The 23,516-nt window shown below is 65.7% G+C and overlaps 1 protein-coding gene across 1 annotated transcript in view; it reads right to left on the reverse strand.

Moving 5' to 3' along the window:
- Positions 1 to 3,822: 3,822 nt before the first annotated feature.
- TBC1D16 (TBC1 domain family member 16) overlaps positions 3,823 to 23,516 on the reverse strand; it is an 82,441-nt gene continuing 62,747 nt past the window's right edge. The window contains exon 12 of the mRNA XM_081110339.1: positions 3,823 to 5,370. Within this exon, the coding sequence (XP_080966465.1) occupies positions 5,161 to 5,370 (210 nt within the window). The 3' untranslated portion in view covers positions 3,823 to 5,160. The remainder of the gene's footprint in view (positions 5,371 to 23,516) is intronic.

Genomic DNA, 23,516 nt, shown 5'->3' on the forward strand with positions numbered 1-23,516 from the left:
GCCCGAAGTGGTCGGCAGCCGAAGCGCGACTGCTACTCCCCCCACCCGGCCCCACGCGCACCCCCTCCCGGTCCCGCGGCGCAGCGAGGGTTACGCGCGCGCCCGGGGGAGGGGCGGGGGGGGTGCGGTGGGGGGTGCGGAGCGCGGAGGCAGGGGGTGGGGGGCCTGGCTCGCTCTCCTCCCCCGCCCCAGGCCTGGAGCGGCGGGGCAGGCGCGATCGGAAGGGCCGGGTGCGTCTCCGCCTCCCCGGCTGGCCGGGAGCCGAGTCTGGCTTCGGCCCGGAACCGCGAGGACGCTGCTTGGAGGCCGCGTCCTGCGCAGCGCGAGGGGGGAGGGGGCGGAGGCCGGAGCCGAGGCCGAGCGTCGCCAGCCGATCGATCCCCTGGGGCGGGAGCGCGGCGAGCCCCGCAGGACACCTGGGGGGGGGGGGTCCCTGCAGAATCGAGGAGCGATGGGGGGGGTGCTTAGGGAGCCGGGGACCGTGGGATGGCGGCCGAGAGGGCCCAGCCCGAGCACAGCTCAGCCTGCCCTGCGAGCGGGGGGGTGAAGTCCCAGACACCCCCAAATTCCACGTCGTCTGTATCGGCGGCTTTGGCCACTTCCGGAACCGAGTCTGGCCGCCGTGCAGCGTCGCCCCCCCCCCCGCGCCCCCCGTGTTCAGGCCCCCGTCCCCCGCGAACCCCACCCCCACCCCGTGACGAGGTCCTTGGACGTGGTCACCCAGCCCTCCCCTCGCTCCGCCCTCCCGATCCTGATAGACATGTGTGGGTGCCCCACCTCTGGCACCCGGGTTTGCCCCAAAAGTCTCCCTCCCGGCTTCTTCCAGAGGGTCACGTCCTAGGATGGTCCCTGGACCCCCCCCCCCAATCCCCTTCAGATCCGGGGCCCTGGCCACGGCTTCACCTGCTCACTCCCGGGCCCAGGCCAGCGGCTGGGGCGCCGGGCGCCTGCACTCGCTACGTCCTCCCCTAGGGGGAGGGCTCCCCTCGGCTGGCGGCGCCCGGCCTGCGCCCGGCCTGCCAGGGCGGCCGCTCCCAGAGCGGGAGGTCTGTTCACCGAGCAAAGTGCGGGTCTCCCGGCAGGGGGAAGGGGGGGAGCCCCACGCGCCCCGCCTCTGGCTCCCCCCACCCCCTCCCTCGGGCTGCAGCTTTCCCAGCAGAAACCACCGGCCCCAGCGCGACTTTGGACCCTGGAAGCCCCTGCACACCCAGGACTGAGCCGCGTCAGTGCTGAGGGCCATGGTGTCCCCAACAGGCCCTGCTCCGCGCCCGGCCACGCCCACGCCCCACGTCCGGTGAGGCCTGCGCAGCGCATCTTTCCATTTGAGGTTTTTACAGGAAATCTCAGGTCAAGAGCATCGCAAAGCCCCTTGTTCTGTCATCAAAGGGCCAAGAGGAAGCGAAGTGGGATCTGCAGGCTTCCCCAGGGAGCCCAGGCCCACGGAGGAGTCAGGCCAGGGGCGCCTGGCGGGGAGGCCCCGCGGGACTCTCTTCCCTAAACCGGGGTTCGCTGAGAAGAGCTGACTCCCTGGCATATGCCACTTCTTCTTTTTTTAAAATGTATGTTTATTGATGTCAGAGAGGAAGGGAGAGGGAGAGAGAGAAACATCCATGATGAGAGAGAATCACGGATCCGCTGCCTCCTGTACGCCCCCCACTGGGGATGGAGCCCACAACCCGGGCCTGTGCCCTGACCGGGCATGGAACCATGACCTCCTGGTTCATAGGTCGACGCTCAACCACTGAGCCACGCCTGGCTGGGCTCCAATTTCTTTTTAAGTCAGAAAACCCCCCAAAAAACACCTTTAGGTTGGAGAAAACATTTTAATAAATAAGACTGTGCCCATCTGTATGCCAATGCAGTCACAGGCCCACGAGGGCAACAGTGTCCACGGCCCAGAGAGAGGTCCCGTGTCTGGGAGAAGTTTCGAGAATGGCACCACTGGGGAGACAAGAGACGGGGGACACCAGCTGGTTCTCCCTGTGGTGGGCTCAGGGGGCTCAGCGGCTGCCCAGGGACTGATGGGCCCGGGCGCCCAGGACACTCCCTGCCTATGGCCTGGCACCTGCAGGCATCCTTGGGCCCCTGCTTCTCACCTCCGAATACAGGTCTCTGTCTGACGCACTGAAATAAAAGCAAGAAAAGTGAGGGCGCCCCGGGAGCTACACCACAGACCTGCCTTTCCCCTCCCTCCGGCCCTTCCGTGTGAGGGGGGCACCCTGCCCGGCGCAGAACCCCGGCTCCGCGGAGCCCGGATGCCCACCCGGCCTGTGCCCGCGCTGATGCCTGCGATTTGACAGTCATGGGGATAAGGGAGGGGTGAGTCTGTGGGCGTCGACTCACGCGGATGCGAAGGTTCAGAAACGGACTCGCCCTCCCACCCTCCACCCCTTTGCCCCGAGCGGGTGTTTTTCTTTGATTCCAAAGAAACGGCGACGTGTCCTGGAAGACGATCCGGACAGAGGCCCGGCCCTTCCGTCCCTGGAGCCAGTAGCGGTGCCTGGTTTCTCTCTGCGGCTTGGAGACCGAGAGCGAGCACCCCGGAGCCAAAAACATGGCGCCGCGGCCTCGGGGAAGGGCTTCTGGGAATCCTGAAAAGCAGCCACAGCCGGTCCGGAGGCAGCGGGGCGGCCATGCCCACGCTCTGTGCAGGGGCCTGCGTGCCGCAGGCGGCGCACACCCCACGGACACGAAGCCCGGCTAGGATCTTCCTCCAAACAGGCCAGGCAGACACGCAGACCCGCGGCCGGACACTGGACACAGACGCAGCGCCCGGGCGAGGCGGTGGGACCCCGGTTCGCAGCTGGGCCCGCTGGCAGGACGCCCAGGAAGCTCCGTGCTCCGCAAGGGACGTGTGTGTCTGGAGGGCAGGTCCTGGCCCTGGTGCGCGGCCCTGGTGCGCGGCCCTGGTGCGCGGCCCTGGTGCGCGGCCGTGGTGCGCGGCCCTGGTGCGCGGCCCTGGTGCGCGGCCGTGGTGCGCGGCCGTGGTGCGCGGCCCTGGTGCGCGGCCGTGGTGCGCGGCCGTGGTGCGCGGCCCTGGTGCGCGGCCTCAGGGCTGGCGCCTGCACTGTCCGCAGAGCAGCTGTGGGCGCTTCTGAGCAGCAGCCATTAAGCCGTCCCCACATCTCTCGCTAGAGGCCTGGCTGTTTGCACCCCTCACCGGCGGGGTCCCCCTAAACCCAGCCCCGCCAGCCCCACAGCAGAGCGCCTGGACCTGCCACTTGGAGGATCACATGTCCCCCCCCCCCAGAGAAGACTGGGGCTGAGGAAGGGGGAGGGCCCGCCTGGTCAACCCCACGGGAGGCGAGGGCTGATCATGCAGGTGCCGGGGCATAAGGCAGAGCTCCCCACTGCAAAGTGCTTGGGGGGAGGAGTCCCCCACCTCTGCTCTGCCAAAGCCAACGTGCCTGTCTCCGCCCCTCCCTCGGGTGGCGCATCCGGTAGAAGGGAGGGGAGTGGCCTTCAAAACCAAAGGCGGCCACGAGGGAGCCGGGCCTGCAGCCAGCCGGCACCAGGCTGCCGAGATGAGCCTGCCAGCAGCGTAGGAACAAGCCCACGCGACTTCCAGCCAGCCGGCCTCAGCCTCCTCGCCTGGCCCAGAGCCGCAGATAGGCCCCCCGGCGGGGCAGGGCCTCCCGGGACAGAGAGCCACCGGCAAAGCCCCCTCCGGGGCCACGGAAGTGGAAGCCACGGGACTCGTCTCCTCCACACTCCCACCCGCTGTGGCAGGAGCAGGCCCTGGCTGGGACCCTCATCAGATTTCCCCGCCGGCCTGTCAGCCCCAGACGCATCCCGTGGGGGCTTTTTGTCCGCTTTGCAGGGCAAAATACCAATGTGAGGCCTTTGGTTAAAAAATTGTGAATAATCACAGGATGGTAGCATCCACCCTGCACGGGCCGGTGGGTCTGCAGGTCCGGGCCCTGCCCGCCCAGCGCTCGCTGCCCAGTCTGTGCGGTGGCCTCTAGACAGTCGCCTCCTCTCTGGTCCTGGCCTCCCTCTGCGTCCACCCCCAAGACCGGCTCGCTTCAGCCCTCAGAGCCCCGAAGGGGGACTGCGGTCCCGGGCCCCGTCCTGTGTGTCAGGGAGATGCCAGTATGGGCTTCTGTGGTCGGTGTGCAGCTCTGGCCAAGATGACCAGGCTCCCATGGCCCAGAAGTCAGGAGGGCCTGGGGCAAGGTCATGTTTGAGGTGTGGCCTTGCGAGCGCACAAGCCTGCTGACAGCCTCGGCCACCCTGCTGCCTGGACGCCTCCCCGCCCGCCCCGGAGCCACCGGCTCAAGAGTTGCCATTCGAGGAGTTTTGGCTGAAGGGACCCTCAGACCTGGCTGGATGCCCCTGCAGTCCCGCTGCCCTGAAGAGGCAGGAGTGCAGCACGGTCAGAGCCAGAGCCAGAGCCGCCCAGGCTTCTGACTTTCCCACCTGCTCCCTGCGAGGCTCCAGGCCTCGGGCTCTTCACCTGCAAACAGGCGACAAGACCTTCTCAGCTCACGGCGCCTACAGAGGCCACCAAGGCCCTGGGGGACAGGCCCCATCACCTCCTGCCGTCCTGTCCTCTCCCGCTCCCTGCACATGTGGCTCCAGGGACACGGACCCTCCAAGGATCCTCAGACACACCAGGCCCGGTGCTGCCCCAGGGCCTTTGCACTGGCCGTGGCCGCAAACGGGAACTTCCTTCCTCAGAGAACTGCACGGTTTTCTCCTTTTCTTTGGAGTCTTCCCTCAAATGTCATCTTTTCAAATAAGCTGCTCTGACCCCTCCCTTGCTCCCCCCACCCTGCCCCGCCTGCACCCCAACTGCCCTTTTGTCTCTTCCACCTTCACCTTCACCTTCTAGCAGACAAGATCTGGCCTGTGCTGGTGATGCGCCTCGTCTTCTCCTGCTGGGACACAAGCCCACAAAGGCAGGTCCCGCTCACTCCCCTTCTCCGACGTGTGCCAGGCTCTAACCACGGCCCCGGCACATGGCAGATGCCCAGCAAAATCTGTCAACGCTGAACGAATAGGGTTTTTGCGAGGGACAGGATGCTGCTGGCAGTGGGGGCTGCAGCTGGCTCACCCTGGCTTCTCAGGGCTGCTGGCTACATTTTCAGGCACAGACATTATTAAAAACGAAATGATCTAAGTTGACAATGAAATAAGTTCTATTCAGACAAATACATCTCATATTTTCCTAATGACTTCACTGCATTTCGTTCTTACCACGTTCTTGGGGCGACTTACATCTCCTGCGTCTGTGTGGTGGGGGCGCGGGCCCAGGCGGGCTCCTGCGCGTCTGGCCCCGGCTCCGTGCTCGGTGTCCTCGTGCCGGCAGCTGGCGGCAGTGTTTACACCACGGGAATGGGCCGCCACTGCAAGGCGTGGCCGGACGTCCTAAGAAAGTGACGGAAAAGGATGTTCGCGATGCAGGGAAAATGGAGAAGCGCATCACGCCTGGAGCTGTTTTGCTGTGAAATGGCTCAAAATTTGGGGACAGATTCCTTCAGTATCGAAAAAGCCCCTGATTCCGCAATGGAGTCGCTCACATCCTTAGGAGCAGGCGGAGCGGACACACCCCCGCGCGCCCCCCTTTCATTTCAGTTTACGACCAGCGCCCCCCGACGCCCGCGTCAGAACCGCACTCTTCCTCAGGGACAGACGCAGGCTGGCTCCTGACCCAAGAGTTGGGGCAAAAAAAGTCAACGAGAGCGTTCTGCGAACCGAGGGGCTTGATGGAGTTTACAATAACGAACATTGTGTGTTTTATCATAATTTGTAAATTGCATGCTGATTTGTAGAGTTCGTATCAGTGAGATTTATAATTATATGTTTTTTCCCCAGAGAAGAGGTTGCTGATGCTAAACATTCACCAGGGCCTCGTGCTGCCCAGCCGAGGAGGCGGCTCGATGGTGGCGAAGGAAGGACGCATGGAGGACAGTGGGCCCAGGGGAGGGATTCGGCCGCGGGCGGCCCCGCAGAGGGCACAGGGGTGGGAGGAGCGACCCGGCCGGGGACACGGGGTGGTCAGAGGCCCCCGCTGTGGCCACACACATGCCCAGGATGTCCGGCCCCTGAGGCCTGTCCTGAAGGCAGATGGCCCCGTGGTCCCTGGGGCTGCCCCTGGCTGCTCACTCTCTGTCCTCCCAGCTTGTCCGGGACCTCGGGTCCCGGGGCTGACGCCGGCCACTCTCCAGCCTCCCTTTCTGCAGGAGCCGAGGAGGGCCGGACCCCCAGCCCTGACCCTTCTCCTGCTGAGGAGACTTGGTTTGGTTTGGTTTTGTTCTGTGTGTGTGCCTGCGGTGTGACGAGGGGGAGTCAGAGGCTGAGCTCGGGCTCCGGGCGGGCAGGATTTGGGCGTCTGGGGCCTCTATTCTGGATCTTCGGCTCCCCGCCTGCGAAGAGGATCTTTGAACGAACGCCAAGCCCAGTGCCGGCCTTGGACACATGGGGGGTCGGGGGGGGCCTGGCTGGGCAAGGTTGGCTAGAGCACACCCCCACCCCTACCCCTGGAGCAGCAAGCTGGGGCGAGGAGGCCGCGAGGGGCGGCCAGGGTGCCAACCAGCTTCTGGGAGCCACTTATGTTTGTGTGTGGGGTGGGGCCCCCGAGTTATGTGCCCGGGATAGAAGCTCCTCAAGATTGTGTCCGGGCAGCTCTGACGTCACTGTGAGATGGGGAACTGGGGTTCTGGCTGGGGAGCCGGGGCTCTGGGGATAACAGTTCGGATTTCCAGGGGATTCGCTGAACGCCTGGATGCTGGTCACGCCAAGCCCAGCCCACACGGACGGTGAGGCAATCGACGCGTGACTCTTGACAGCATTTTCGGGAGATTAGTCGGCGGCAGAGGGTGGGGAGGGAGGAACAGGCAGGCGGAGCGGGTTTTGCAACAGCGCAGACCGGAGCCATCACCGCCTGAGCGGGTGGCGGTGTGGTCAGAGCCACAGGCCCGGGGGCCACGCCGGCAGAGCAGGAGGTCATGGGCCCGTGCAGGTGGCGTTGAGGTGACCAGGGGACGGCTGTGAGGCAGGACAGTTAGGAGCCACCGGGAGGTCCGGGCCCCAGGCTCCTCCTCCGCGAAGTGGACCGGGCGTGGTTACCCCAGGCCCGGGGGAGAGCGACCCGGGATAGCCGCCCGTGGGCACCGTCCCTGCTCTGTGCTCGTGTGGGAGCAGCTGGGGCGGCCACTCTGCGAGGAGCCGAGGGAAGGGGCCGGTGCGGTCCGGGGGTGACCGAGGAAGGGCAGCCGTGCAGGGAGGGACACAGTCAGGAGAGCAGAGCCCGAGGCCACGGGGACGGACGGGGGAGGGAGGAGGGAGAGCAGCGGCAGCGGCGCCGGGCGGGGCTTGCGGGGCGATGGGGGCGGACACACATGCACACACATGCACACATATGCACCCGCCACCCGCACGCACACACGCAGCCAGCTTGACCACTGACCACGCCCGGGCAGGCGGTCCGTACAGAGAAGGTAGCGGGAGGGCCGCAGGTCAGGCAAAGGGGCCGAGGGCACGGGTGGACGGGAGGGACACAGGCATCGAAGATGCAGTGGGGGTGGGGGGGCTGGGAGCCCCGATGGGGGCCCACCCTGGGAGGGAGGAGGGTGGCCGGTCAGAGACTACGCAGAAAGGGAGGCGCCCTCCCTGGCTGTGGTCTCCAGAGAAGCTGGAGATCAGGCCCCTCGGGGAGTCTGGGGGACATGGCGGCTGCACCCCAGTCACGGGGGGTGGGGGGGCGTTAGGGAGATTGGCTGCTCAGGTCAGCATGGGAGGGGAGCCAGGCTGAATCGGAACCTGCGCAGCCTCCAGTGTCCCTGGCAAAGACCTGCCCCTGGAAGCCAGTGGCGGAGGCAAGGCTGCAGGCAAGGGGGGAGGGCGGGCGTCCCAGGGGCGGGGGGGGGGGGCCCTGAGTCCCTGGGACGCCGGGAAGTAGCCGCTCCCTCTGCCGCCCCCCCTGTCTGGGTCCCAGGGGCAGGCAGAGAGGAGCTGAGCGTGGAGGCTGCAGGTCAGCGCCGTCTGGGGGTGTGAGTTTGCACCAAGGGGGGCCCGGGGGACAGCCCCCACCCCCCAGGCTTCACCTGGGTGTGGCATCTGCTTTTTATTTCCCTCCTCTCCTTTAAAATATATAATTGATGTCAGAGAGGAAGGGAGAGGGAGAGAGAGAGAAACATCCATGATGAGAGAGAATCATGGATTGGCTGTCTCCTGCGCCCCCACACTGGGGATGGAGCCCACAACCCGGGCCTGTGCCCTGACCGGGAATCGAACTCTGACCTCCTGGCTCATAGGTCGACGCTCAGCCCCTGAGCCCTGGCCGCCGGCAGCTCCGCTCTTTTGTTTTTTAATTTTTTTACCACAGCCACGCCCTGTTTGTTTTTGTTTTTTCCTAAAAACCAGACCGCAGTTAAAAGCTGCCCCGCACCCAGGGCTGGACGGCGGGAGGTGGAACCTCTGTGCTTGCGCCGATTGTCTCACGTCCGATTGGAGGGGCCACTTCTTTGACCCCCCAGGTCCTGGGATGCAAGTGAACGTGGAGGAGGGGCCGCCAGCATCACCCGAATGCACCCCCACCCTCCCCAGCCGAAGACGCCCCCTCCTTGAGAGGGTGGGTGTGGGTGGGGTCCCCGTGCCCCCACCGCACGGCTAGCCTGCGGCGCGGCCCCTCCACCCCCAGCTCCTCCAGGACTTTGCCCGTGGCCTTGTCCGTCGAAGGCCTTTCTGCTCACAGCTAGCGCTCCGGTGGTCTCCTCCTGTGACCCCGCGACCCGCTAGCTGGCTGCCCTAATTCGCTGCTTCCTCCCGTTTGAGTGGGTTGGTCTGCAGTGGAGTCGGGCTCAGGGGCCCTCAGAGCTCCTCAGGTGCAGACCCGGCACGCACACCGCCTTCCAGAAATGCCCCCCGACCCCCCCCCACCCCCGCCTGAACCAGCGGCCTGCCGGTAAATGTTTCCCAATCGGCTGGGGGAGGGACAACCAGCCCCATTACGGCCTGCGCCAGTTCCTCTGGTGTGAATAGCCCCACCTCGTCAGCTCCAATGAGCGGGGGATCCACAGAGCGCCAGGTCCTGGAAGTGTGACAGGGGGTCTCTCCCTGACCGCTCCTGGGGGTCTCTCCCGGACAGGCTTTCCCTGAGCGGGCTCCCCGCCCTCTGGGACCCCGCTGGCCGTGGAGGGGGCAGCTCTGACATCAGTGGGCGAACGGAGGGGCAGGGGGCTGGCACTGAGGGGCAGGGGCAGGGGCAGGCAGGCCCGCCCACTTCATAGCTTTACAAGGCGCGTGAGTGGCCTCCTCTAACCCTCTCCGCGTCCTTTCCCTGAGGGAGCTGCTCAGCCGCATCCACATGGAGGCTGAGAGGGACCCAGAGTCTTCGCACCACGCTGCCTCCTGGCCACGTTCTGGGAAAGTGCCATCTCCCGCCGCCTCGCTGCCCCTGTGCCCGCCGCCCCTGTGCCCGCCACCTCTGTGCCCGCCGCCCCTGTGCCCGCCGCCCCTGTGCCCGCCACCTCTGTGCCCGCCGCCCCTGTACCCGCCGCCCCTGTGCCCGCCGCCTCTGTGCCCGCCGCCCCTGTACCCGCCGCCCCTGTGCCCGCCGCCTCTGTGCCCGCCGCCCCTGTGCCCGCCGCCTCTGTGCCCGCCGCCCCTGTGCCCGCCGCCTCTGTGCCCGCCGCCCCTGTACCCGCCGCCCCTGTGCCCGCCGCCTCTGTGCCCGCCGCCCCTGTGCCCGCCACCTCTGTGCCCGCCGCCCCTGTGCCCGCCGCCTCGCCGCCTCTGTGCCGAGTGGGAGTGCCTGCCCCTCAGCCCAACTCCTCTTGGGACAGCAACTGTGCCCTCACCCTGAGCCTGCCCGCTGCGCCTGCGCCCGGGAACTACGCCCTCACCGCGGCACTCAGAGGGCTAGCAGGAAGACAGAGACGGAGGGTGCGACAGGCAGTACTGACCGCCGACGCCGACGGCGAGGGAGGAAACGGAACACGACACAAAGTGGAAGGCAGGCTCAGGAGGGGGGGCGGGCTGGGCTGGAGGGGGGCCCTTTCCCCTGGGGCCTGGGCTCGTCTTGGAGCGCCGCTGCCCCGCCCCCGCCTCACCAAGGACAGGGCAGGGTAGCAGTTCCGCACCTGCATGGATGAGCAACGTAACCTGCACCCGGCGGGAGGAGGACTCGCGAAGTTCTTCTGACAAATTAGTGGCCCCATTTTTTAAGCTTCTATAAGTGATAGCTTTAAAGTATGTTTTAAATCGAGTAGCACATGTTTACTGAACGGTAGGGAAACATTAAAAAGTGAAATAAATGAAGAGTGTCCTCAGGCCCGTGGTCCGAGCCGACACTGAGCTGCCAGAGCCCCACCCGCCTTCCTGGCGCGTCTGTGGCTTCCGGCCTGTCTCGGCCCCGCTGGGGTCCGGCCGGCGCTGCCTCCCTCCCTGTACACACGCAGGACGTTTTAAACGAGCGACGACCACAGTGTCTTCACGGATCTGCGTCCTGCTTTTCCCGGGACATGTTTACCGGCCTCCTCCCCACCCCTGCTCTGGGCGCCTCATTCAGGTGGCCGGGCTGCGCCAGCGACAACCAGAGCATCTTGGGGAAAAGACGACTGTGCCTGCAAACACGGGGACACTCACGCTGACGAGCAAGTTGTCGTGTATCTGACGCTCAGAGGCCGCTGCCCTGTATTTTGTCTGGCAGCCCTCCCTCCGGGTGATGAGTGGCTTCAGACGCTGGGCGTCAGGCCTTCTGTTCACACCTGCAGGGACTGAGTCTGCTCACACCTGCAGGGACTGAGTCTGCTCACACCTGCAGGGGCTGGGTCTGCTCATACCTGCAGGGCCTGAGTCTGCTTACACCTGCAGGGACTGAGTCTACTCACACCTGCAGGGCCTGGGTCTGCTCACACCTGCAGGGCGTGAGTCTGCTCACACCTGCAGGGGCTGGGTCTGCTCACACCTGCAGGGGCTGGGTCTGCTCACACCTGCAGGGCCTGAGTCTGCTCACACCTGCAGGGGCTGGGTCTGCTCACACCTGCAGGGGCTGGGTCTGCTCACACCTGCAGGGCCTGAGTCTGCTCACACCTGCAGGGACTGAGTCTGCTCACACCTGCAGGGCCTGGGTCTGCTCACACCTGCAGGGCCTGAGTCTGCTCACACCTGCAGGGACTGAGTCTGCTCACACCTGCAGGGCTGGCATGGGCTCACAACGTTCTCAATACCTGGGAATTCTCCTTGGCCCCGTGTCCCTCTGCCCTGCCAGGTACCAGGCCAGGCGTGGTATAGGCCTCATCAGTCCCTTCACTCCCGTGAGGGCTGGGAAACCCTTTGGCAGAAAGGGGAAGGGAGGCTGAGCTGAGCCATTGCCCAGATGCCTCAGCGAGAAAGGGATGTGGGTCAAGGTCTGCCCGCTGGGGGCCCCTTAATTTGGGCTGAAGAGAATTAGAGGCAGCTCAGCCAGGAGGCCAGTGAATGGGGCCCCAGGGGCCTCGACCAGACTTCAGGGTACCAAGGCCACCCTCCCAGGGGCCCCCATCCTGAAGGGCAGGCTCCGGCCTCCGGCTGTGGGGAGACCTCCTGGACAGGCAGACCCGGGCAGCTGGACCGAGAGCCACTGGCTGAGCGCAAGGCGCCGGCTTTGAGTTGCCGGCAACAGGTCCTGCTGAGCCCCCGAGGGCTCACCTAAATGGCCTTAAAGCGCTCTGGTCCGGGAGAGCGGTTAATGGCGGGATGGAGGGTGGAGCCGTGGCAGTGGGTGGGGGGGGGTGGGTGGGGGGGGGGTGGGCGGGCCTTCGGAAAGCTCTGCATTGGCCTCTCTGGCCCCTTTGCTGGCTCCCCCTGCAGACCCTCCCCTGCCTCCCTGTGGGCCCCCCCCCATGCTCCTCACCGAGGTCCTCAGACACGGATGCACCGGGACCACCTGCAGAGGGAGAGCGCGAGGCCCAGGGCTCCTCCCCAGTCTCCTCCTAAGGCCCCAGGTGCCTCCACCTGGCAACCTCCAGTGCTTCCGGGTACCTGCCACCGGGCCGGGTCCAGGTCAGAACCCTGTGGCCGCGCTGTGACTGGGTGCAGTGGGGTGGGGGGCAGGGTGGCTGCTGTCAGGAGGCACCTGGGCGAGGCCTGAAGATGGAGCTGTCATAGCCCGTGTGTCCTCTCCCGTGTCCCCATGGCAACAGCGCAACCTCATACGCAGGACCTGGTGCTGAGCCAGTGCAGCCCTGACGGCATCCCCCCTGCTCTTCTGTGCCCCACCCTGTGATTTATGGCACGTCCTGTCGCCTGGGGTCCTGTCGCCTGGGGGTCCTGTTGCCTGGGGGGGCCATGTTGTCTGGGGATTCTTGTCGCCTAGAGGGACCTGTCACCTGGAGGGTCCTGTCACCTAGGGGGGTCCTGTCATCTAGGGGGCCATGTTGCCTGGGGGGGCCTGTCACCTGGGGGGCATGTTGTCTGGGGGGCCTGTCACCTGGGGGGTCCTGTTGCCTGGGGGGGCCATGTTGTCTGGGGGGGGCCTGTCACCTGGGGGTTCTTGTCACCTGGAGGGGCCTGTCGCCTGGGGGGGTCCTGTTGCCACCATCACAGCCAAGACACTGAGCGGCCCCATCACCTCCAGAGGTCCCAATGCTGCCCTTTTTTAAAAATGTATTTTTATTGACTTCAGAGAGGAAGAGAGAGAGAGAGAAACGTCAATGATGAGAGAATCATGGACCGGCTGCCTCCTGCACGCCCCCCACTGGGGATGGAGCCCGCAACCCGGGCCTGTGCCCTGATGAGAAATCGAACCCCGACCTCCTGGTTCATCGTTGGATGCCCAACCACTGAACCCCACAGCCTGGCCAGTGCTGCCCATTTCATAACCACACCCTCCTCCCTCCTCCGGCCTCCCCCGCCCCCGCCCCCGGAGCCACCAATCCGCTGCTTGTCACTGCCACCACGTTCTACCAACAGAACAACAGCCGGTCCCCTTCGGGGGTTGGCCTTCCTCACGCAGAATGGTTTCCCGGCGCTTCCTCGCAGACGCTGCGCGAGGCAGTGGGTCTCCCTGGCGCTGAGTCGGGTGCCCTGTGCGGCCGGCCATCTCCCATCTGCCCCTGGAGGGCACCTGCTCCCGGCCTGGGGCACGAGGGAGGGGCCGTGTAGGGTCCGGCCGGGTTCTGTGGGAGCCGCTCTGTGCGGAGCTGCCGAGTCAGGTGGTGACTGCAGGCTGAGCGGCGCCCGCCAGGCTGTGTTCCATCCGGCGCCCACGGGTGTGCGAGGGGCCGGGTGTGCGAGGGGCCGGGTGTGCGAGGGGCCGGGTGTGCGAGAGGCCGTGTCCCCCGGCCTCGCCGCACCTCGTGTCGCGTGTTGACAGCGGCCCTGCTCACGGGCGGCGGGGACACCGCGTGCTGTGCCTTTGCCTCCCTCACCCGCAGCGGTGCCGCCTGACAGCTCCCGCGTGTTTGGGCCCCGGCAGCCTCGCCAGTGACGGGCGGTTGTCGGGTTTGCAGCGAGCAGGGTCAGGGGTTGTTAAAGCTGCGCGGGCTCCGGCCACCTCTTCCCCTATCGGCGCCTTGAGACCACGGACACGGGAGGGGAGCCGTCAGTGGGTTGGGACTGGCGTCTCCTGGGCCCGGGGGTTCTGCTGGCTCGGAGCTGTCTCTCCTCTCGCCCCCCTGGGGCTCCCCCTGGTCTGTTCATGCTGATGCCGGCGCCTATGCGTGCGCCTAGCTCTCCGCGTGGTGGGCCTGGGTATTACAACCCACACCTCAGAACCCGTCAAAAGTGCCAACATTTTTCCATCTGGGCTCCAGGGCGGACGGACACCTCCTTGCTGTTTAGGTCCCTTTCGAATTTTCCAGACGGGCTGGCAAGTCTAGGACCACAGGAGTAAAAGAGCGAGTGCTGGCACACACGGTGCCCACGCCCGCCACCCTCCCGGCCCCTCCACGCCAGGCAGGAGCTGTACCCGCGCAGGGACCCTGGGCTCTGCCCGCCTCCGCGGCCGACATGGCCCGCGCCGCCGATGAGGCCAGCGCCGGCAGCGCCAGGGCCCGGCAATGGCTCTTAAGATGGAGCCTGGCGAGCAGGAGGGAAAAAGCTGTTTCCCCCGCAACGTGTCAAATACTGCGCACCCCCAGCACCCCGAAGAGACGCGGGCTGGGGAGAAACCCTTAAAGGGGCGCGAGCGCAGGAGGCCGCAGGCTCGGCCTCCCCCTGCCTGTGGCTGCTCTGTTTGCAGGGAGGGGAGAGGAGGGTGGACGGAGCGGTGGTGGACGGGGGGCGAGGCCGCGCGGCCTCACCATGTGGGTGCAGGGCAGTGCAACCCACATGACCCCTCGGGCTGGCGCCCTGCCCACTACAGCCCCTCTGCCTGCCCCTGCTCTCCTGTGGCCCCTCCCCTCGCCCGCCCAGGCCGGGACCTTCCTGCAGGAGCCTGCCTGGGACATGGCCTTCTCCCGCGGTGCCCGATACACGTGCATGTGTGCATGTGTGTATGTGTCATATGCATGTGTGATGCTGTGGACGGGTGATGCATGTGTATGTTTGTGTTTTCGTGTGTGCGGTAGTGTATGCATGTGTGCATACGTGCATACGTGCATGTGTGATGCTGGTGGATGGGTAATGCATGTGTATGTGTTTTGCGTGTGTATGTGGTAGTGTGTTTGCATATGCGTATTGTTTCATTTCCTCAATATGCAAAAAGCTCCTACAAATTGATAACAGATAACTCAACAAAAAATCGACGAAGGATATGAAATGTAATTCATAGAAAAGGTGCCTAAACGGACCGCTGAATGGAGAACATGCGAGTCCCAGGAACACGTGGCCACATGTGTAAGGCCGTGAATCCGTGGCCACAGGTTTCCAGAGGACACAGCAAAACAGCGGCGCCTCACCGATAGGACGACTCAAGTGAAGACAATGAGTTGATACATCGTTCCCGCTCTGGTGGCCGAAAGTTAATATAAATGTAAGCCCAGCCCTAGCTGGTGTGGCTCAGTGGATAGAGCGTCGGCCTGCGGACTGAGGGGTCCCATGTTCGATTCCGGTCAAGGGCATGTACCTTGGTTGCGGGCACGTCCCCGGTGGGGGGTGTGCAGGAGGCAGCTGATCGATGTTTCTCGCTCATCGATGTTTCTAACTCTCTATCCCTCTCCCTTCCTCTCTGTAAAAAAATCAATAAAATATATATTTTTTAAAAAAACAAAAAAACCTAAGCCCATCGGGATGGAAGGACATGTCCGCCTGAGGTCTGCTGGAGAAGCAAACAGAGAACTGGATGGTGCATGCTTCCTGCCCCCCCCACCCCCCGTTTAATTGATTTGAGAGCGAGGAAGGACGGAGAAAGAGAGGGAGAGAGAGGAACATCGGTTTGCCTTTCCGCTCACTGATTGGTTGATTCTTGTCTGTGCTCTGACCGGGGATCGAACCCGCAACCTCGGCGCATCAGGACAACGCTCCAGCCCAGCGAGCCAGCCGGTTCGGGCCAATCTGTAGCTCCCCACCCTCACCCCCTTTTGCCTCGTTTCGCTGGCTGGGCCCTCCGACACACGCTGCCTAGACGTGCTGAGAGCTGACTCCCTTGTCTCGCTCGCTCCCGACGTGGGGGAAGCCTCCGGTCCGTGTATGTGGAGCCGGCGTGGGCTGGGCCCAGGTGCCTCCCGCGGGCGGCGAAGTTCCGGCTGCTCCTGGTTGCTGAGCGTTTTGGTGCGATGCTTCGTGTCGGCCTCTGTCTGAGAGGCGCATAAGGTGCTTCTTGTGGGTTAAAATGGCGAACTCCGCGATTGCTTTCCACACCGCACCGGCCTTCCTGCCTGGGGGAGACCCGTGAGGTTGGCGTGTGGCCCTCTAATAGATGCCGGGGTTTGATGTGCTAACCTTCTGTTTGGAATGTTCTGGAGGGACTTGGGGCCGAGGCTGTTTTTCCTGGTAACGTTTTCGTCTGCTTTTCGCACCGGGAGACGCAGGCTCAGAGTAGGAGTCGGCGGGGAAGTCCGTGTGCGGCTGGCGGCGCTTCCTTCTCCAATGCCGGGGAAGGGGGGGGGGCGGGGGGCGGGAGGGGTGTCTCGCCTGTGAGGCCGTCTGGGCGGGTTTCTGTGGGAAGCGTCCTCACGCCGTTTCCTCCGGTCCAGGCCTGCTCGTCCTTGAAGGGAAACACGTGGGGCCAAACAAACTCATGTATTTGTTTGTTTTAAAAAATAAATTCTAAAATCAAAGTCATACGTGCATGCAGATTTTTAAAAGATTGGTTTTTAGAGAGAGAGGGAGAGAGAGGGAGAGAAACATCGATGGGAGAGCGGAACACGGTCGGCTGCCTCCTGCACGCCCCCCACCGGGAATTGGCCGGCAACCCGGGCACCTGCCCTGATGGGAACGGAACCAGCGACCTTTTGGTGTCTGGACAGTGCCCAACCACTGAGCCACACCGGCCAGGACGCCTGCCGATTTTCAAATGGTGCCGAAGGCTATGGTGACGGTAGTGGCTTCCTTCTCTCCTTTCCATCTCGGGCCCGTTCTCCAGGGGCAGCACTTTGGGGGCCCTCAGCTCCGTCTGGTCCATTCTCAATCACCCACTCGACAGCTACTTCCTGAAGGCCTACTGTGCGCCAGGCACTGTTCTAGCCCGTGTGGAACTCCACGGACAAGACAGACCAGATCCCCGCCCTCCCGGTGGCAGACGGAACCTCACCCCGGAGCACACGCAATCCCAGCCGCCCAGACAGATGGCAACAGCAAATCAGGGACAGGTGGTTGGAGGGAATCCCGAAAACGCAGAGGAACAGCCAGTGCAAAGGCCCTGCGGTCAGAGCAGACAGCAACACCCTGGCCAGTTTTCTCAGTGGTTAGAGCGCTGGCCAAATCAACGGGTCAGGGGCTTGATTCCTGGTCACGGGCATGTCCCTTGGTTGCAGGTTCCTCAGCCCCTGTCAGGGCCTGTGCAGGAGGCAACCAATGATCTCTCTCCTCTCCCCTCCGCCTCCCTCCCTCCCACTCTCTCTAGAAACCAATGGAAAAGAGACCCCCAGTTAAAAAATAAAACAGGTCCTACCTGCCTCTGTAGCCAGGGGCACGGACCCCTTCCCTTAGATCAAGCGTGTCAGCTGTGGCCCACGGGTCGCCTGCCTCCTTTACTTGGCCCGTGTTAACCTCTGGGTTTGACAGGCTTGCCTTAAATTATATAAAAAAAAAGACTGGGCCATAACAACGATGATGACATTAACATTCGTTCTATTAATAACAGAATAAGAACAGCCACCGCTTGTCAAGCACAGCGTACATGCCGAGGGCTTGGTGTGTGTCTTTGCGCCGAGCCCTGCGTGGGCTCTGGGACCCCGTCTTCATCTCGACCTCATTGTCCAGGGAAGGGGACCAGGCTCAGAGGTGAGCTAACTGCCCGAGGTCACGCAGCTCAGAGGAGGCAGAGCTGAGCTATGAACCCGGTTTCTGGCCTCTGTCACTTCCTCCCGTGGCCAGTCTGTGCCACGGTGAGCCTGTGGCCCGCCCACACCGGGAGCTGGCGCACCAGGGCCCCCGGGCTCCCCTGACTCTGGAGTCAGCCCCCGTCCCCGGCAGGCCAGCAGCAGCGTGTGTGTGTGTGTGTGTGTGTGTGTGTGTGTGTGTGTGTGTAGAGGGCGGAGGGGGGACCGGGGCAGGGCTAATGGCAGCCACTCACTCACAGCCACAGCCCTGTCCCCGGAGCTGGGCCAGACGTGAGCTCCCGGAGCAGCTGCAGGTGCCACGCAGGCTGAGACGCAGCTCCTCGTCCCCATAGACCAGGGGCGGGCAAACGTTCTGACTCGAGGGCCACAATGGGTTCTTAAACTGGACCGGAGGGCCGGAACAAAAGCATGGATGGAGTGTTTCTGTGAACTAATATAAATTCAAAGTAAACATCACTACATAAAAGGGTACGGTCTTTTTTTTCAATAGTTTTATTCATTTCAAACAGGCCGGATCCGGCCCACGGGCCGTAGTTTGCCCACGGCTGCCATAGACAGGTCTTGGGCCCTGACCTGGACACGGACGCCCGACAGAGGGTCAGGAGCCCCCACGGCCGCCAGGCTGACCGGCCTCCTCTCTCTGAGCACTGTGTCCAGGAGGCCGTCCCGTGCCCCCCGCGTGCCCCAGGTGCCTCTGGACGCCCTGCCAGGCCCCATCAGCCCAGCTCTTCCCTCTGGGGCCAAACTCCCCACTCCGGCCTCACCGAGCTCCGGCCTCACCGAGCCCCCGGCACCAGCAGCCTCCTGGCCCGGTCTCTGTGGCTCCCGCGGTGCCAGGGGGCTGGCCCTGGTCCCTGGCACCTCCTGAGTGTGACTCCCAGCAGCCGGAGGTGACGGGGTCGGGGGGGTGGGGGAACCACAGGCCCACCGCACCCGTTCACCCATCTGCCCACAGTGTGTGGTGAGCCGGCCTCTGTGCAGAGTCCTGGGTGCGGCCAGGTGCTCAAAACACACCCAGGGCTGAGAGCCTGCTGGGGGCCAGGAAGGCAGTCAGGCCAGGACCCTAATGCCAGCCTCCTGGCCCCCTCCCTCCCGCCCAGCCCCTGCCTGGCCTGTCCTGGAGGTCATGGGCAGCCGCCAGCTCTGCTGCTGGACCCTGCCACCTGCACCCTGGGGACCGGTGACTGCATCCTCAGGAGTGAAGCAGGGTGCCCGCCCGCCCACCCATGGGGGGTCCTGCTGGGCTCCTTCCTGGCCGCTCCTGGCCGTTTGCCCCGAGGGGAAGCAGCCAAAGTGCACAGCCAGAGCGGGGCTCCGGGCCAGCCTGCCCGCCCCCTGCCCACCACCCTGCCCGCCGCCCTGCCCGCCCCCTGCCCACCACCCTGCCTGCCTCCTGCCCACCACCCTGCCCACCACCCTGTCCGCCGCCCTGCCCACCACCCTGTCCACTACCCTGCCCGCCACCCTGCCTGCCACCCTGCCCACCTGCCCTGTCCGTCACCCTGTCCACCACCCTGCCCGCCTGCCCTGCCTGCCACCCTGCCCACCACCCTGCCCGCCACCCTGCCCACCACCCTGCCCACCTGCCCGGTCACATTCCCTCCCCGGGAGGAGCTGACCCCTGGCTGCCTGGGCTCTGAGTCACGGCCCCTCGGCAGGTTGGGCTGGTCCAGGGGCTCGGCTGTGGGGCCTCCCCAGCACCCCACCCCAGGACGGACCCTGCCCCCTGGCTGTTTGCTCACGAACAAGAGCACCTCCTTGGCCCCAGCGTGTGCTGCCTCCTGCCCTCCCTGCTGGCACCTGGGCACATGTGTCTAAGAAAGAGGAAGTCCCTGTGCGGGTTCCGCCCGGGAGCGCCTCCCAGACCGGGATCTCCCCGCCTCGCGGAGCTGTGCTTGGTGCCGTCAGTGCCCCCGCCGCAAGTCCCAGACGCACTGGTCTTAGTCGATCTGCAGTTGTGCCCCCACCTCAGGGCCCCAGAGCCCCCCATGACCCCAGAGCCCTGTCTCCTCCCCAGCCACTGCCCCCCTCCTGCCGCGGCACCCCCACCCACCCCCGCCCCGTCTCTCTGTGTCCACAGGTTCGCCCGCTTGTCCTACAAGTGGAATTTCTCAAAGGCCTTGCGGGTCCTTCACGTTTCTGGGAACCCCGAGTGAGCGGGCGCCTCCTCGCTGCAGCCCCGGTCGGAGCGTCCTCTGCGGGGGGAGGGCCAGCTACGCGGACCCTGCAGATCGCGGGTGGCAGCGGGTGAGGCGTCCATGCGGGCGCTGCCCTGGAGGGCACAGTCACTCACAGAGAGCTGGGCAGCGTCCAGCCAGAGCGGGGATGACCGCACAGGTCCCGTCCACAGCGGGCTGCCCGCGGGGCCCGTGCTGGGGTTGGGTCTGGGACTCCGGAACCGGAACCGGAACCGGGACCCGGACCAGCCAGCGCTGCCGGTGGCCTTGCCAGGAAGCCCCCTCCAATGGCGGTGACCGTGGGAAGGGGGCACTGGAGCAGGAGGGAGGTGAGCCCCTGGCCCCTGACCCGACACGGACCCGGAGGAGCTGGGGTTCGTCAGCCCCTCGTCCCGAGCTGCTCGACGGTCGGAGGCGGCTTGTGGAGTGGCCTCTGCCCGGGTGGGTGCGGGGTCTGGCTGTGGCTCCGGGGCGGCCGCCGCAGGCTGGGACCTCCCGTCCGGACCAGGGGCTCAGGGTGACCCGCCATCCCTGCCCTCAGCCCCAGCAGCTGGCTGGTGGGCGCCCGTCTCAAAGCTCCCCTTTCTGAGACTAGAGATGCCGGAGCCCGCCGGCCCCCCTCCCAGCTGCCCCCCGCGCCAGGGGAAGTGGAAGAGCCGGGCCGGGGCCCAGGGCACCGCTGGCTGCACCTGACTCAGCCCCGAGCCCTCCCGGCCCCATAGTCCGCAGCTGCCTGGCACCCCCAGCGCCGGGGCGAGCCTTGCTCCAGGCCAGTGCCAGGGTGGCTCCCGGCCCGGGCTGCTCCCCAAACAGGCCCCGCCTCCTATTCCCCCCCAGAGGGCAGCCGGAGAGCGGGCCCTGGTCACCGCTCGCCCAGGCAGGAAGGCTCCGTGAGCCCAGCAGCCGGGGACTCCCTAGTAGGGAAACCTCAGGCAGGTGCGTTACCGAACCACGCAAGCCTCCGTTTCCCCGTAAGGAGACACCCCGAAAAGCGCCCCTCCCTCCTCCGGGGACCCCGCAGGCCAGCAGCCAGGGAGGGGGGCGGCGGGCAGGGAGCGTAGTCACCTGGCCTTCTCCCCTTCGGGGTCGGTGGGAGTGGGGAGGGTCGGCGCCCCGGGGGGATGCACAGGGTGGGGGTCCCCGTGTTCTCCAGCCCCAGGAGGACTCAGGAGTCATCACCAAAACATCCACGATGACAGGGAATCATGGCCCGGCTGCCTCCTGCACGCCCCCCCCCCCCACCCCCCAGGATCGAGCCCAAAACCCAGGCACATGCCCTTCACTGGAATCGAACCCGGGACCCTGCAGTCCACAGGCCGACGCTCTATCCACTGAGCCACACTGGCCAGGGCACATTCTCCCATTTACATGAAATGTGCCCAAGAGGCAGAGCTGTGGGGACAGGACGTGGGTTAGCGGCTGGGAGAGGCCGGGAGAGGAGGCCAGCAGGCGGGAGGAGCCTTCCTGGGGGACAGAAATCTCCCCCGAAAGGTGGCGGCGGCGGCGCACAGCCCGGTCGTTGACTAAAACCTCCGAGCAGCACACATGACGCAGGTTCACGCGTGGCCTGTGACTTACACCTCGAAGTTGTTTATAAAACAGACAAGGAGCCATCCCCAGCCCTGCGCCTGGATTCCCGCACCCAGCGGAGAGGTGGGGGGCGTGTGCTGAGCATCTCCACAGGCGACGCCGTCCTGTCGCCAGGCACCCACGCCCCCCAGGCCTCCGCTGCGGGGAGTCGGGGTGGGGGCTGGGGAGGAGGGGGGCTCCCGGTTCCACACAACCTGCCCCGCCTGGCGCTGGGCCTGCCCCGGGCCTGGTGGACGTGCTGGGATGGGGGCCTTGGAAAGCCCCTTCCCCGCCCCAGAAGCAGAGGCAGCGAGGCTGGGCCTCCTCCTGGGGCTGCGGGAGGGGCTGGGGCGGAGGTGCGAGCCCGTGAGCCCAGGTGCCCAGGGAGCCCAGGTGGGTGCCCGTGGGCGGCCGGTTGTCCCAGGGCTGCGGACCCGGGTGTCTCAGAGGAAGTCAGCTCAGGCCCGGTCCCCGTGCCAGCGGGGGGCAGAGGGCAGCCTCGTGAGCCCCGAGACGCCAGCATTGCCCACAGAGCTCCTCGGGGTTTGGGGCTGTCCCCTGGGGAGCCTGCACTGTAGGGCGACATCAGCCCCTTCCTGCACCCCCTGATTCGGTGTCTGCTCCCCACTTAAAGTTACTCACTCCAACCCAAAAGGCACAGATTCCACCTCTCGCCCCCCCAGACCGTCACCCGGGGGCGGGCCCCTGAACTAGGAGACAGCGGCACCCCTCGGCCAGCGGGCGCCCGAAACACGGCTCTCGTTCCCGCAGAGCCCAGCTCCTGCCACCTGCCAAGCGCCCCGGCGAGGAGCGGGGTTCCCGCGGTTACAGGGCCACAGGCGGAGGCTGCAGGCGGCCCGGACCCCCCCCCCCCCCGCCACCCCCCTCCCCCCGCGCTGTCCTCGCTCAGCCGCGGGACCCGGGCTTGTCTTCCTGGCCCCGGAGACAGTCGTCCCCCCTCAGGTCTGTGGGGCTGGTGGGGCCCATGTACCCCTCTGCCCGGGGAGCCCCCTCTGGGGCCCCTGCCTGGCCTCTGGGGGCTCAGCTGGCTGCACCCCTCCCCGCTGGTGACCCGGAGCAAGCGACTTGGTCTCCCGGGGCCTCAGGCTCCTCGTCTTTGAAACGGGACGACAGTGAGGCGTGGGGGGAGGAGATGGCCCGCAGGGGCGTGTTCAGGGGGGCCTGCCGGGGCCACTGTGCATCCCGGGCCCTCAGGCTTCCCTGCTCCCTGCTCTCTGCTCCCCGCCCCCACCACGTCCAGCCCGAACCCCCTGGCCTTCCCACTGGTGCTTTTCTCTTTTCTGCCTCCCTCCCCTCCCCGCGCCCCTCCCCCTCCCCTCCCCCTCCCCTCCCCCACCCCTCCGCTTCTGCCTGTCCCGCCCTCTCTCACTCTCAGTTTCCTTCCTCGCCTGCACCTGCCTGCGGGCCTGCCCACCTGCAGCCCGGGGCGGGGGCGGTGGGGCGGGCGGGGGCAGGAGGCCCGCGTCCCATTTATCCGCTTCCCCCGCCCAACGCAAACTTCATCCTCATTCTCTCTGAATCAATTTACTTTTATTGCCTCGGCGGCTCAAAAGCAATTTTTCAAGAACAAAAAGGTCAGCACGTCCAAGACTAATCAATTCTGGGAGCGCGCTGCCCCACCGGCCACCGCGGGAGCAGGGACGGCGCCCCTCCCGCCCCGCCCCCCGCCCCCCGCCCCCCGCCCCGCCACCGCGTTTATTGCTTCATGATGCCTGTCATTAGCGGCGTGTGGGAGGTGCCCCGTGTCCTACAACATAAAACCTGGGCACTGGCGGGGGGAGGGGGCGCGTTATGGCCACTCGCGGCCGGACAGGACCCGCTGAGCTGATGGATGGCCTGCGCGGGAGGAGGACCTGCGGCCGCCCAGCCACGTGTGCAGAGCTGGCCGCCGGGGGACACCCAGAGGCGCCGGCCCCGCCCCCATCGCTGTGGCCTTGGCGCCCACCTGCTGTCACCTGTCGGTGCTCCGCGTGGATGACCCCCCTGCCCCCACCCAGCCCATCCACACGCCGTTTACAGGCGAGGAAACAGACACAGGAGCCAGCGTGCGGTGCTCAAGCCCCCACAGCTCGTGGCAGGCAGCGGGGCCACGACCCGCTTCTTGCTCTTTTAAAAACGGCTTCGGGCCCGGCCGGTGTGGCTCCGTGGTTGAGCGTCGACCTAGGAACCAGGAGGTCAGGGTTCGATTCCCCCATCAGGGCACAGGCTTGGGTTGTGGGCTCCGTCCCCAGTGAGGGGCGTGCAGGAGGCAGCCGATCCGTGATTCTCTCATCATGGATGTTTCTCTCTCCCTCTCCCTTCCTCTCTGACATCAATAAAAACATATTTTTAAAAGTGGCTCAGGATGTGGAATATCCAGAACGGCAAATCCACTGAGAGG

Source organism: Myotis nattereri (assembly GCF_964212035.1).
Source record: "Myotis nattereri genome assembly, chromosome: 16".
Taxonomy (NCBI): domain Eukaryota; kingdom Metazoa; phylum Chordata; class Mammalia; order Chiroptera; family Vespertilionidae; genus Myotis; species Myotis nattereri.